This window comes from Gopherus flavomarginatus, chromosome 1 (genome assembly GCF_025201925.1).
Source record: "Gopherus flavomarginatus isolate rGopFla2 chromosome 1, rGopFla2.mat.asm, whole genome shotgun sequence".
In the NCBI taxonomy this organism is placed as follows: Eukaryota; Metazoa; Chordata; order Testudines; family Testudinidae; genus Gopherus; species Gopherus flavomarginatus.
Window position 1 is genome coordinate 380,149,520 of NC_066617.1, and position 12,882 is coordinate 380,162,401.

At 60.5% G+C, this 12,882-nt stretch overlaps 2 protein-coding genes across 2 annotated transcripts in view; both read right to left on the bottom strand.

Annotated features, from left to right (window-relative positions):
- The window catches only part of LOC127034980 (F-box/WD repeat-containing protein 7-like), a 58,747-nt gene extending 51,853 nt beyond the window's left edge, over window positions 1-6,894 (bottom strand). The window contains exons 1-2 of the mRNA XM_050924390.1: window positions 6,710-6,894; window positions 396-563 (exon numbers count right to left, since the gene is read on the bottom strand). Of these exons, the coding sequence (XP_050780347.1) occupies window positions 396-563; window positions 6,710-6,841 (300 nt within the window). The 5' untranslated portion in view covers window positions 6,842-6,894. The remainder of the gene's footprint in view (window positions 1-395; window positions 564-6,709) is intronic.
- Window positions 6,895-7,642: 748 nt separating this feature from the next.
- On the bottom strand, window positions 7,643-12,878 carry RRP8 (ribosomal RNA processing 8). The gene is made up of 8 exons (XM_050924588.1): window positions 12,713-12,878; window positions 11,328-11,475; window positions 10,842-11,130; window positions 9,891-10,347; window positions 9,643-9,772; window positions 9,397-9,503; window positions 8,455-8,551; window positions 7,643-8,040 (listed from the first exon to the last, which is right to left on the bottom strand). The coding sequence occupies exons 2-8, from the start codon at window positions 11,424-11,426 to the stop codon at window positions 7,927-7,929; spliced, it is 1,293 nt and encodes a 430-aa protein (XP_050780545.1). The 5' UTR covers window positions 11,427-11,475; window positions 12,713-12,878; the 3' UTR covers window positions 7,643-7,926.
- Window positions 12,879-12,882: the final 4 nt, after the last annotated feature.

Below are 12,882 nucleotides of genomic sequence, written 5' to 3' on the forward strand. Positions count from 1 at the left end.
CTGCCGTGGGTCATCCCTGCCAGAGGCAGCCTGGGGCAGGACACTCACAAGCCACAGCACCTGGCAGGCCGGGAGCCAGCCCATGCGCTCTGCTGCCAAAGAGTGTGGCTCAGCCCCCCACCCGGTAATGCCAGTGGCACGCTCTCTTTGGGGCACCACATCAGAGAGGAAGGTAACGTCCCTGGCAGGCTAGCAGGGATATTACAGATGGATCTGTGGTCTCGGCACCTTTCAGTGCCTCCTCCCTCTTTCCCCCTTCCCCCCGCCCCCGAAGTCTAAGATAATCTCCTCTTGGGTACCTGCCTCCCTTTACAATAATGGCTGGACCCCTCCCACTCAGAGAGCCACAGACACCCGCCCGCAACCAGGGGCACCCATGGCCCGTCACTTCCTACCTGAGGCACAGGGGCATCGTGCCCCTGTTGGCAAGGGCTCCTGCCAGGGGCCTCCTCGCTGCTCGGCCTCCGCCTGCAAGTCATGCGCTGGCTGTTCAGCTCCAGGATGCGGGTGGTGATGCCCTTGACGTGCAGCAGATCATCCAGCGAGTTGAAGCCCTTCAGCTCCTGCCAGGGAACATGCAGGACTCAGCATGGTGTTGGGCAGAGCTTGGGCAGCCCTGCACCAGGGCAGACTCAGAGTCCCCCCACCCTCAGGGCTCTCTGTGTCCCTCCTAGGAAGATAATTCCCAGCTGGAGCCCTCTCTCTGCGGGGTGCTCCCCAGAGATTCCCCTGCAGTCACCTTGATTACCCCTAGCCAGCACAGCTCAGCTCACACCTGGTCATCCATTGGCCTGTGATGTTATTGACACAAACTGGGACTGTATAGATCATTGTTGCAACCAAGGTCCTGTAGTGGCACCAAATCTTGCACAAAGGAGATCAAGTAAGGTGTCTAAGACATGCTTATGGTTTGCTGGTTATGATTATGCTGTCTGTACGTGTGTACCATTTTTGTATTTAAAGTTATAAGTATTGGCTCTTGACTGTCTGTAGTTCAAACTTGTGCTGTGCTTCTGGGTGACACCCCAGACAATTTGGTGTCAACTCGGCCTAGCCTGCTTTATGGCCCATTAAAGACCATCAACACCACAACTGACCCATTGAGGGAAGGCAGATACCCTTGTACTCAGCAAGGCATGCAGGGACATGCCTGGTGGACAGAACTCTGAGGTTTTTCCATGCCATGTGCTGGAATGATTGTCTTTGGGACAAAGAAAGCAGAGGCCACATGGCAAGAGGCTATAAAAAGCTGCTGCATCTCCTCTATTTTGTCTTCAGTCCTGCTTCTTACTTCTGGAGGGACTTTGCTACAAACTGAAGCTCTGAGCAAAGGACTGAATGACCCACCCCAGCTGGGGATGTTCTCCAGAGACTTGATTTAAACCTGCAGGTTACTCCATCACTGATACAAGGCTGAATCAAGAACTTTGCCATTATTGTATGTAATTGATTCCAGAGGGAGGGATAGCTCAGTGGTTTGAGCATTGGCCTGCTCAACCCAGGGTTGTGAGCTCAGTCCTTGAGGGGGTCACTCAGGGATCTGGGGCAAAAATCAGTACTTGGTCCTGCTAGTGAAGGCAGGGGGCTGGACTCGACTCAATGACCTTTCGAGGTCCCTTCCAGTTCTAGGAGATTGGTATATCTCCAATTATTATTTAACCAATTCTGGCTCTCATCTCTATCTTTTTTCCTTTTATGAATAAACCTTTAGATTTTAGATTCTAAAGGATTGGCAACCACATGATTTGTGGGTAAGATCTGATGTGTATATTGACCTGGGTCTGGGGCTTGTTCCTTTGGGACCGAGAGAACCTTTTTTCTTTTACTGGGGTGTTGGTTTTCATAACCATTCATCCCCAGGACGGGTGGCACTGGTGGTGATACTGGAAAACTGGAATGTCTAAGGGAATTGCTTGTGTGACTTGTGGTTGGCCAGTGGGGTGAGACCAAAGTCCTCTCTGTCTGTCTGGTTTGGTTTGCCTTGATGTGCAAAGGACCCCCAGCCAGGGGCTGTGACTGGCCTGCTCTGAGCAATTTGTCCTGAATTGATACTCTCAGTTGGGTCCCGCCAGAGGCAGCATCGTTACAGGCCCTGATGCCCAGCTGCCCTCCTGCAGAACCGGCCTGCCATGCCCACACCCACACCCACCCTGGCCCTCACAGTGCCTAGAAAAGCCCAGCCGCGTACACCTCCGGGGGAGGGGCCCTGAGCTGGGACTGTGGTGGGGATGTGGGCACAGGAGGGGCTGAAACACCTGGGAAGAGGAATTTTGTCTCTCTACCTGACAAGACCCTGACCCCACCCCAGATCTTCTGCTCCACGTCTCTTTGCCCCCTTACCCCTCCCACTCCTGGGGACAGGAACCAACCCCCCCAAGGGAAGTGGAAAGAGCCTCCGGGCTGGGGCCCACACTGAGCCCTGCTGGATACAAGCACCTTCCCCAGCCCCGCCCACACTGAGCACAGCAGGCACTCAGCAGCAGAGAGGCCTAGACAGGGAGCTGAGGAGAGGGGATCTCCAGGGGGTCTGGGGAAGAAGGTGTCTACTTCGCAGATAGACAGAGACCTGCCCTGGGGAGGGGACACACTCCCAGGATACAGGGGGAATCTCCCTGCCGGCTCGTCTCTAGGCAGCTGGTGGCTGACAGGTGCCGTCCGGGCGCCCAGACAAGGCAGTTTGTAATGCAAGCATCTTTGAACACCCCCCCACACCCTCTTCAGGCGCAAGCATCTTCGTGGGAAAGTGAGGGAGACAGGCCCAAGCTCTGACTCCAGGGCACCTGCGCCTCACACAAACCCTCATGCCTGGCTCTCTATGGGCTGCATGGCATGCCAGGAACACAGGCCTCTTGGAACCAGGACTGGGGCCACATTGCATGCTGGGGACCCTGCTCTCTGCACACCATGCTATGGCCCTGCACCTGGCCGCACAGTAGGCTAGGCCTATGGTCTCTGTAGAGAGGGCACTGAGGGAGCAGGAGGGTACCTTCCCCACCAGGTGTCCACAGGCAAGACAAACAGAGTGACAGAGGGGGACTACAGGCCCCCGAGTCCTTCGTGGTACCCAGTACCCTAAAGACGAGGGCACCATCTGCCCGAGGGCACCGTAGTGAGGAGCATGCTGCAAATTCCTTGTTCTGGTGTCACCATGGTAGAAGGGTCCATGGCCTGCATGGTCCCTTCCTTCCCTCTGCCCCGCCCCCCCGCCACGCACAGAGTCAGGGGGTACAACCCCAGAGCCAGCACAAGCCAGCCCAGATCTATAAACTGCTCCACCAGGGGCTAGCTCGGAACAGAATCTGCCTTCAAGGTTGGCTCTGCCAGGAACGAGCAGGGACTGGGCCAGGGGCTCCCTACGCTGACAGCCAAGGAAGCCCCCTCCATGGCAATCTATGCAGGCAACCTCCCACTCACATGACCTGTCCCAGCCACTCAGCCACAGCAAATGGAGCCAGAGCTGCATGCCATGTGAGGCCCTGCCAGCCAGGGTGCACAGCCTGGCCCAGCACCACTGCCAGCCCTCCTCAGCCTCCCCCACCCAGAGAGGGAGTGCAAGGACCTACTGAGCAGCGCCGGCTCACCAGCTGCAGGCAATGTCCTCTGCACTGCTCACCCACTGTGCCCTGGCCTGTAGGGACTTCCCACCTACGAGGCCACTGGCCAGGTAAGCTGTGCTAAGAGAGGTCCCTCGCTGACCCCTCAGACAGCAGCCCAGATTTGCTGTTCATTGCCAAATACCACCTGTCATTGGTGCTGCCCCCCCCAACCCCAATGCCCCATGCACTAGGGTACCAAGACCGGAGATCAAGGGTTGGAAGGGACTGAAACAGGAAGGGTCCCTGCTAGAGGGACAATAAAGCCTGGATCTTTGCCCTTTCCTACGGCTGAGGGACATCAGCTGGGGTCTCCTGGTAGTAGGTCTGTCCTCACAAGAGTGGCTGGCCAGGATCCACCCAGGGACCCATCCAGCCCAGCCTCCTGCCTCTCTTGGGGCAAGCCCCTAATGCTTCAGAGGCAGGAGCGCCCCCACAGGCAGTTCTGGAATAGCATGCCCCTGGGGGAGCTCCCCGCCCATGGAACAGAGGATAAAGCTCCTATTCTTTCAGCAACTGTGTGTGACACTGTGAACAATCATTCCTGTAACTCAGTTCTCACTTGGCTACAGGGTCTTTGAGCCCTGCACCGTACAGCGGGCCCCTGGCAGCACCCAGGAACGAACCCCTCTTGTCATTCTGTGCGACCACGCCACAGCGTTAGTCTCATGCCCACACTTGTTTTTCTAAGGTCGTTCTCTTTTCAAACACACACAGCAGGCTGCAAAGCGAGATCCAAGCACGCCAGAGAGTGTCAGTGGTAATGCTGCCCATGCAGCCTGGTCACACATGGCCCCAGCTCTGCCCCCAGGTACACGTGCAGTCTAACGAGAGGACTGCACACTGATTTCAGTGGCACATTGCCTCTCTGTGGTCAGGCTGTATTTGCAGTGATGGCAGCATAAGCCCAAAGTAGCTCCAGGGTGGCCATGGAGGGGTCCCATGCGCAGCAGGGCCGATCCCAGTCAGGCCCTGAAAGCCATCCCACAAGGAGAGGTGAGAACGGTACTGAGCACTGGCAGAGCAGGCAGGGGCACCGGCAGCCTTCCCACCATCACCAGCTTCGTATATACACACGCTCTCCCCACACCCACAGCCAAACCATCATACCTGCCCCCAAGGCGTGCCAGCCTCCCACCCACTCTGGGAAGTCAAACCCCACACAGAGCCTTCCCCGTCCCACTGGGGACCCCAAACCCCACAGGGCAGCCCTGATCACTCGCCTCCAATGACAGCTTCCCCACCTGTCCCAGTCAGTCCCTCTGCTCCCAACCTCAGCAGTCAGGACCATCCTTCAATCTCATTGGCTTCCTTCCCCCCCCCCCCCAATACTCAGCCCCCATCCCCAGCCTACCCACCCACCACCTTGCTGCTCTCTGCTGTGCATTCTCCACACCCGGCATATCAGACCCAAATCCCAGCACAGCCCATCTCCGACCTGCCCCTCTGACTTTCGGAAGGGCCATGTAGCCACAGTAGCTGTGGGAGGAAAAGAGGCAGAGCAGGCCTTCCACAGCTCCCAGGGAATGGCTGAGCGCGTTGGCGGACACTAAGGATGTGCAAGGGGCTGGATGAGATGACCTCTCGAGGTCGATACTGCCCTACATTTCTGGGAGCCTCTGAGAGGGGGATGAGCATGCAGCAGGGAGAGGAGCCTAAGGCCTTATCTGCACAGGAAAGATTAACCAGTTGCACCAGTGCAGATGATTTAGTTATACCAGTATAAACACCCATGGGGATACTCTTATTCCAGTACAAAGGTGGCTTTATTCAGTTTACCTTGAACTACTTCCTAGGTGACAAAAATCAGTGTTGAAAACAGGCTCTCTTACACTGGAACAAGAGTGTCTACACGGGAGGTTAGACTGCTATAACTAGAGTAGTTTAAACCCGCACCTGAGCTCATATCCAAATTGTGTCATAGAATCTTTACGGACAGTAATTCCATGCAAGACTATAGCAGTAGGGATATATTACAGACCACCTGGCCAGGATGGAGATAATGACTGTGAAATGCTCAGGGAGATTAGAGAGGCTAGAAAAAATAAAAACTCAATAATAATAGGGGATTTCAACTATCCCCATATTGACTGGGTACATGTCACCTCAGGACAGGATGGAGAGATAAAGTTTCTTGAAACTTTAAACGAATGCTTCGTGGAGCAACTAGTCCTGGAACCCACCACAGGAGAGGGAATTCTTGATTTAGTCCTAAGTGGAGCACAGGATCTGGTCCAAGAGGTGAATACAGCTGAACCGCTTTGTAATAAAACCATCCCTGAGGACCGGGAAGGGGGAGGACACCAGAGAAGTCCACCACAGTTCAGAAAGGGGAACTACAGACAGTGAGGAGGTTTGTGAAATGGAAATTAAAAGGTACAATGTCAAAAGTGAAATCCCAAAAAAGAGCCACCGTGGCTAAACAACAAAGTAAAAGAAGCAGCGAGAGGCAAAAGCATCCTTCAAAAAGTGGAAGTTAAATCCTAGTGAGGAAAATAGAAAGGAGCATATACTCTGGCAAGTGAAGTGTAAAACTATAATTAGGAAGGCCAAAAAAGAATTTGAAGAACAACCAGCCAAAGACTCAAAAAGTAACAGCAAACAATGTGTAAGAACATCAGAAGCAGGAAGCTGCTAACAACCAGTGGGGCCCCTGGACGATGGGAGGAACTCAAGAGGGGAACTCAAGGCCCATAACTAAGGCTACGGTTTGTCACAGGTACTTTTAGTAAAAGTCATGGATCGGTCAGGTGCAGTGAACAAAAATCTATGGCCTGTGACCTGTCCATGACTTGTACAATATACCCTGCCCAGCCCCTGCTCTGCCCCACGTTCCGCCCAGCCCCTGCTCCCTAGACCCCGCCCCATGTTCCCCCCTGCCCAGCCCCTGCTCTGCCCCACATTCCCCCCCACTCAGCCCGATCCCCACACCCCGCCCCACGTTCCCCCCTCCCAGCCCCCCCTCGCCACACCCCGCCCCACGTTCCCCCCTCCCAGCCCCCCCTCGCCACACCCCGCCCCACGTTCCCCCCCTCCCAGCCCCCCCTCGCCACACCCTGGCCCACGGGACCCCCCGCCCAGCCCCCCCTCGCCACACCCCGCTCCCCCCCCCGCACCTCTCTCTTGCGCACGATGCCCCGGGCCCGGCGCCGGCCGATGCCGCTCAGCGCCCCCTCCAGCTCCGACACCCCGGCGCGGTTGATGTCCAGCTTCCGCCCGCCGGGGCCCGGGCCCCCCGGACCCGACATCCCGGGACAGGAAACACCGCGGCCCCGCAGGCCCGACCACACTGCGCACGCGCCCTCCCAGACACCCGGATTGCGCACGCGCCTGCCCAGCCCCTGGCGGCGGAGGGAGCAGCCGCCGGCCAGCCTGGGCATGCGCGCAACCGGCACGTCTCGTGTCCCCTCCCGAACTACAATTCCCACAAGGCACCGCGCGGCGATCGAACAAAAACTTTATTGATATAAAGAAAAAGATGTTACACGCCCCCCCGGGGCGCAGGGGGAGAGACACACAGCCCCGCCCCCCCCCCAGCCGGGTCCGGAAGACTAAACACGCCCCGACCCCCAGTGGGGCAAGGTCCCCAGGACAGAGCAGGGGTGGGGGCGGGGCCCTCAGGACAGAGCAGGGGTGGGGGCGGGGCCAGGGCCCCCAGGACAGGCCCCCAGGCAGAGGCAGGACGGGGCTGGGTGCAGGGCCCCCAGTGCAGAGCAGAGGTGGGGCCCCCAGGCAGGGCTGGGTGCAGGGCCCCCAGGACAGAGCAGGGGTGGGGGCAGGGCCCCCAGGACTGGCCCCCAGGCAGAGGCAGGGCGGGGCTGGGTGCAGGGCCCCCAGTGCAGAGCAGGGGTGGGGCCCCCAGGCAGGGGAAGGGCAGGGCTGGGTGCAGGGCCCCCAGGGCAGAGCAGGGGTGTGAGTGGGGGCAGGGGTGGGGCCCCCAGGCAGAGCCAGGGTGGGGCTGGGTGCAGGGCCCCCAGTGCAGAGCAGGGGTGGGGCCCCCAGGCAGGGCTGGGTGCAGGGCCCCCAGGACAGAGCAGGGGTGGGGCCCCCAGGCAGGGGAAGGGCAGGGCTGGGTGCAGGGCCCCCAGGGCAGAGCAGGGGTGTGGGTGGGGCCCCCAGGCAGAGCCAGGGTGGGGCTGGGTGCAGGGCCCCCAGTGCAGAGCAGGGGTGGGGCCCCCAGGCAGGGGAAGGGCAGGGCTGGGTGCAGGGCCCCCAGGGCACAGCAGGGGCAGGGCCCCGAGGCAGGGGCAAGGCAGTGCTGCGTGCAGGGCCCCCAGGCTGGGGCTGGGTGCAAGAGCAGGGCCTCCAGGGCAGACACCAGCTGAGGGGCCCCTCAGCGCTTCTTATAGAGGCAGGGTCTCAGCACCAGGCCCGGGAGCTTCCCCCGAGCCCGGGAGGGCCCCGTCTTGGAGAAATCAAACATGTAGAAAAAGGGATTGTCCAGGTCCTGCAAGGGGAGAAACAGCTGATGGGAGCTAGACCAGGCCCCCCCCCCCCACCCACACACACCCCTGCCATCCACCCACTGGCTCCTACCATCCCTCCCCCACACCTCTCTACCGCACCCCCCAGCCCATCTTACACCCCCATGCCTGCTCCTTGCCAGCCCCCAGACTCCCCCTGCACCTGCCACCACCACCTCTCCCCTCCCCTGCACCTGGCACTACAGCCCAGCCCTGCCAGGGGGCCTTCTAGCCAGACACAGGCCAAGAGCAACCCTGCAAGCTGCCCTGCCCTATCTTGTCCTGGGGGCGGCAACAGCAGCAGCTCAGAGGCAGAGGCAGGCCCACCCTGCCCACAGCAATACATGCCTCTGGGGCCCCATCCTGCCCGCAGCATGGGGAGAAGGGGTAGGACGCACCTTGGAGACAATCTGAAAGCCCAGCTGAGTCACGGCACTCACAAAGGCCCGGATGTCTGCAAAGCGGCTGGCAACCTCTGCCACCTTCAGCATGCCCCTGGGGAGATGTCAGGTGAGGGGTGAGGGCTGGTTTCTCGAGCCACTGCCCGCATCCCCGACAACGCCTGCTCTGCACAGCTCCCCTCCGCCCCTCCCTGTGAGTTATGAGTGTAATATACAGTAACATCTCATTGAAAGGTGACATAGGGTCAGAAAGAGTTAATTAACTCACAGACTAACCTGACCCAGGGCCAAACTTTAAAGACTTGTTAGGAAGATCTGTAAGTGAACAGAGCTTTGAAATGCAGCCGCATTGTTAGAGGTAGTAGTGGAGGTGTTTGTTCAGGTCTTGGGATGTTAGCAAACAAGTCTTGTCTATTGCTATAGCTTTAATTCAATGCTGGTTAATTAATTCAATGCTGCATTAATTTAATGCTGGTTACAGAGGCCTGTAATACATTCCTGCGTCTGGCTGGCTGCTCCAACCTCTGAAGAGAGTCTATCCCAGGACTGGCTATGAGCATTTTCTTTGGCGTGAAACCCAAAGAGCAGCTGACCAGGGGTAGGTGACTGGCTGAGGAGTAACCCGACTATTGCTGCATGCAGGGAGCTGCGGCTGTCAGTCCCAGGACGTCACGAACTTTTATTGGACCCACTTCTGTCGGTCTGGGAGACCAGTTTTCAAGCCCCTTCCCTGAGGGGTGGGGAAGGTCTCCCAGCAACACGCTGCCCTCTTGGCGCCCTTCAGTGACTTGGGGGGCAAGGCCCATCTGTCAGAGACGCGCTCGCCTGGGTTTGTGCCCTGGTGCCTCACGGCCACGCCTCACACTCCTGCTTTATGCCTCCACCCCTCAGCGTTGTGCTGCCACACGGCTCCCCCAGGTTATCCCAGGTCCCCATTACCCTGGCCTCAGCACCCGGTTGGCCTCTTCCAGGATCTCCCGCAGATTGGTGCCCATCAGTGCCAGACAGAACACGGTGACATCCACAGACTCGTCTGCCAGCGGCACCTGTAGGGCCACCCAGCAGCATGAGCCCCGGTGGGAATGTAACACAGGGAGACCCCCCCACACACACCTGTACCTGCTCCCTGCAGGCCCATACCCAGCCTCAGCCCCCCGCCTGGTACCCCCCGCCCATCTCCCCTACCTTGGCCATGTCGCACACAGTGACACGTGGACTCAGAGCCACCAGGTCGAACGAGTGAACCTTGTTCCTGACGCTGGTCGCAATCTTGCAGTCACCGCATCCAAAATCTGCTACCACCAGCGAGGCCGGACTGAGGGGGCAGCAGAGAGTGGGTGCCAGGCCATGGACCCCGCCAGGGCTCAGCCATGCCCCACCCCTACGCTGGGCCAGAGGTCCCCCAGCAGCACCAGCCCGGCCCCTGCACTCACCGCCCCCGCAGGTACTGGATAATGCGGTGAACCGGATTCTCGGGCCAGCGCCCCACCTGCCGGGTGAAGCCACGGTGATAGATGGCGAAGGCAGCAGGGTCGCGCTGGAAGAGCCGGGCTGCCTCCTGGCTGCTGGACGTATAGAGCTGCTGGTTGATGTAGCGGAAACGGGCTGACTGGAGCCGCTCCTCCATCCGGGCCCGCAACGCCCCCGAGAGCTCCAACGGGGGCAGTGCCGAGGTCCTCTGCTCCACATCCTGCCCCCTGCCCAGGCTCTGCCCCACATCCTTCCCCACGCCTGCTTTGAACTTGTTCTTCTGTCGCCTTTTATTCTTCTGTTTGTTCCTCCACTGCTTCCTGCTCAGCACTGGACCAGGCCCCCCAGTGGCTGCGCCCCGGCTTGGCGGCTCTTTGTTGGGCGTGTGTGCTTTGTCCCCGGGGGCCTCTGCTGCACAGTCTAGGGGGAGAGACAGGCAGGTCGACGCTTAACCGCTGCATTGGCCCAGTGGCCCCCACGTCACTTACCTCTGGTGAGGATGCTCTGAGAACGCACTCAGCCTGCCTCCCTGAGGGGAGCAGCCGTCTCCCCGTCAGTGCTGCCTACACAGGGGTCATGTCGGTCTCACTGCCTGGACTTTTCACCCCCGAGTGACATAGCAACACCAGGATGAGCCTGGGAGGCCTGGCCTTGGTGTGAGACACCCACTCAGTGCACACAGGTCAAGGGATTCAGGGTAGAGTCCATCCAGCCCTCCTGCTCCAGGGCTGGCTTGCTTCACGCAGGCCTGCCTGCAAACCCCAGGCCCAGCGTCAGTCACTCCCACCTCCTGAGAAGTGGCCCAGGGGTGCATCTCCCTGCAGGAAGCTCCTGAGAGTCAACATGGAAACCCGCCCCCCTGCCCTGACTCTGCAGTCCCTCTGGGAGGGGAGCTGTGCCGGCCCACTCCGTACCTTTCCTCCGTCTCCTGCCAGCTGGCTCTGGCTCCGGCTCCGGCCCTGCCTGGGGAGCGCCGGAGCCGCTTGGGGCGATATGGGGGAAGGAGGCAGCTCTGGGTTTCAGGCCCCGTCTCTGTTTCCTGGGCTGTTTTCTCCCCGCCCGGTCCGCAGAGTCAGACTCAGATTCGCTGTCCCCAGACAGGGGCCCGGGGCTCTGAGGAGGCTCCGCGCAGCTTGAGGCCTCCAGGCGCTGCAGGGTCGTGAGGAGCTGTCTGCGCTGCTTTTGCAAGGAGCCTCTGGGAGCCTGGAGATAGCAGGGGCATCAGTGCTGCCCCCAGAGCTATGGGAGTCCAAGGGGTCCACGCTGCTCCCACCCCCACCTGAGGCAAAAGGCGTGCCTCTCGCCCGCCCACGGAGCTTACCCCCCTCAGCTCCAGCCCCCTGCCTGCACCACGGCCCATGTAGACTGCCAGGTGAGTCCATGTCTCTGGAGGGACTCACCGGGGGGCAGTGCTGGGCAGGGCAGCGCTGAGGGGTCAGGAGAGCCTGGCTGAGAGCCTCCCCGCCATCCTCCTTGTTCCACCCCCCTTCGTCAAACATGGCACCGCTGCCAGGAACCCGGCTGTCTCTCCAGGCGGCTCCCACTGGCCTAGAACAGAAGAACAGTGGTGAGGCCTCCAAACCGCATTTCTCTGGAGTGTCAGGGCCAAAAGCTCCTGTGTTTCCCCTCAGTGCCCCAGCAGCTCCCAGCCGCTGCGTTTTGTGGGCGAGACCCGCATCTCCCCAGCCTGCACAGGCTGCCCGGGTCCCTGCGATTCTCAGCGACAGGCTGCTGGGCACAGAGCGACTGTCGGCAGCGAGGGGAGACCCCAGCTCTTTCCTTTGCAGGTCACCCCACGACCCTCCAAGAACCTACGCGCTCGCTGACAAGCCCAGCTCTGCCAGGGGCCACCCTTCACCCCCTCCAAGGGTCTCCACACACACAGTCACATTTTAAATACAATGGACCAAAGGTGTTAAACCGATTTATTAAGGTTTATCCAGGTGATTGGGATTGTGCCAACATACGACACAATCCCCTGGAAATCTCACACCCTGGAACCAGGGTGCATTAAATTAGTTCCCTCACTCCCGACCCGCAGCCCCTGCTAGCCCAGCCCTCTCCCCCCCAGCTCTGCCGGTGCCCCTCACTCCTGACACACAGCCCCTGCTAGCCCAGCCCTGTGCCCCACACTGCCGACCCGCAGCCCCTCCTAGCCCAGCCCTGGACTCCCTCTCTCACTTCCGACCCACAGCCCCTGCTAGCCCAGCCCTGCCCACCCCCCCGCACGGCCTGTGCCCCACACTGCCGACCCGCAGCCCCTCCTAGCCCAGCCCTGGACTCCCTCTCTCACTCCCGACCCACAGCCCCTGCTAGCCCAGCCCTGTGCCCCTCACTCCTGACCCGCAGCCCCTGCTAGCGCAGCCCTCTCCCCCCCAGCTCTGCCGGTGCCCCTCACTCCTGACCCGCAGCCCCTGCTAGCCCAGCCCTGCCCACCCCCACCCCCACCCACACGGCCTGTGCCCAACACTCCCGACCCGCAGCCCCTCCTAGCCCAGCCCTGGGCTCCTTCCCTCACTCAGGACCCGCAGCCCCTGCTAGCCCAGCCCTGCCCACCCCCCCGCACAGCCTGTGCCCCACACTGCCAACCCGCAGCCCCTCCTAGCCCAGCCCTGGACTCCTTCTCTCACTCCTGACCCACAGCCCCTGCTAGCCCAGCCCTGTGCCCCTCACTCCCGACCCGCAGCCCCTGCTAGCCCAGCCCTGTGCCCCTCACTCCCGACCCGCAGCCCTTCCCAGCCCAGCCCTCTCCCCCCCAGCCCTGCTGGTGCCCCTCACTCCCGACCTGCTCAGTCTGTCCCTCACGTGCGCCACAGCCGGGCACCATAGAGCCAAAGAAACATGGGGCTAGAGCGGCCTCCCCGCAGCCAAAAGGCCGGAAGTGCTGAGCTGGGGGCGGGGCAGAACCGGCTCCTCCCAGCCGGGCACTCAGGGGCTGCGGGGCACGTGAGCCTG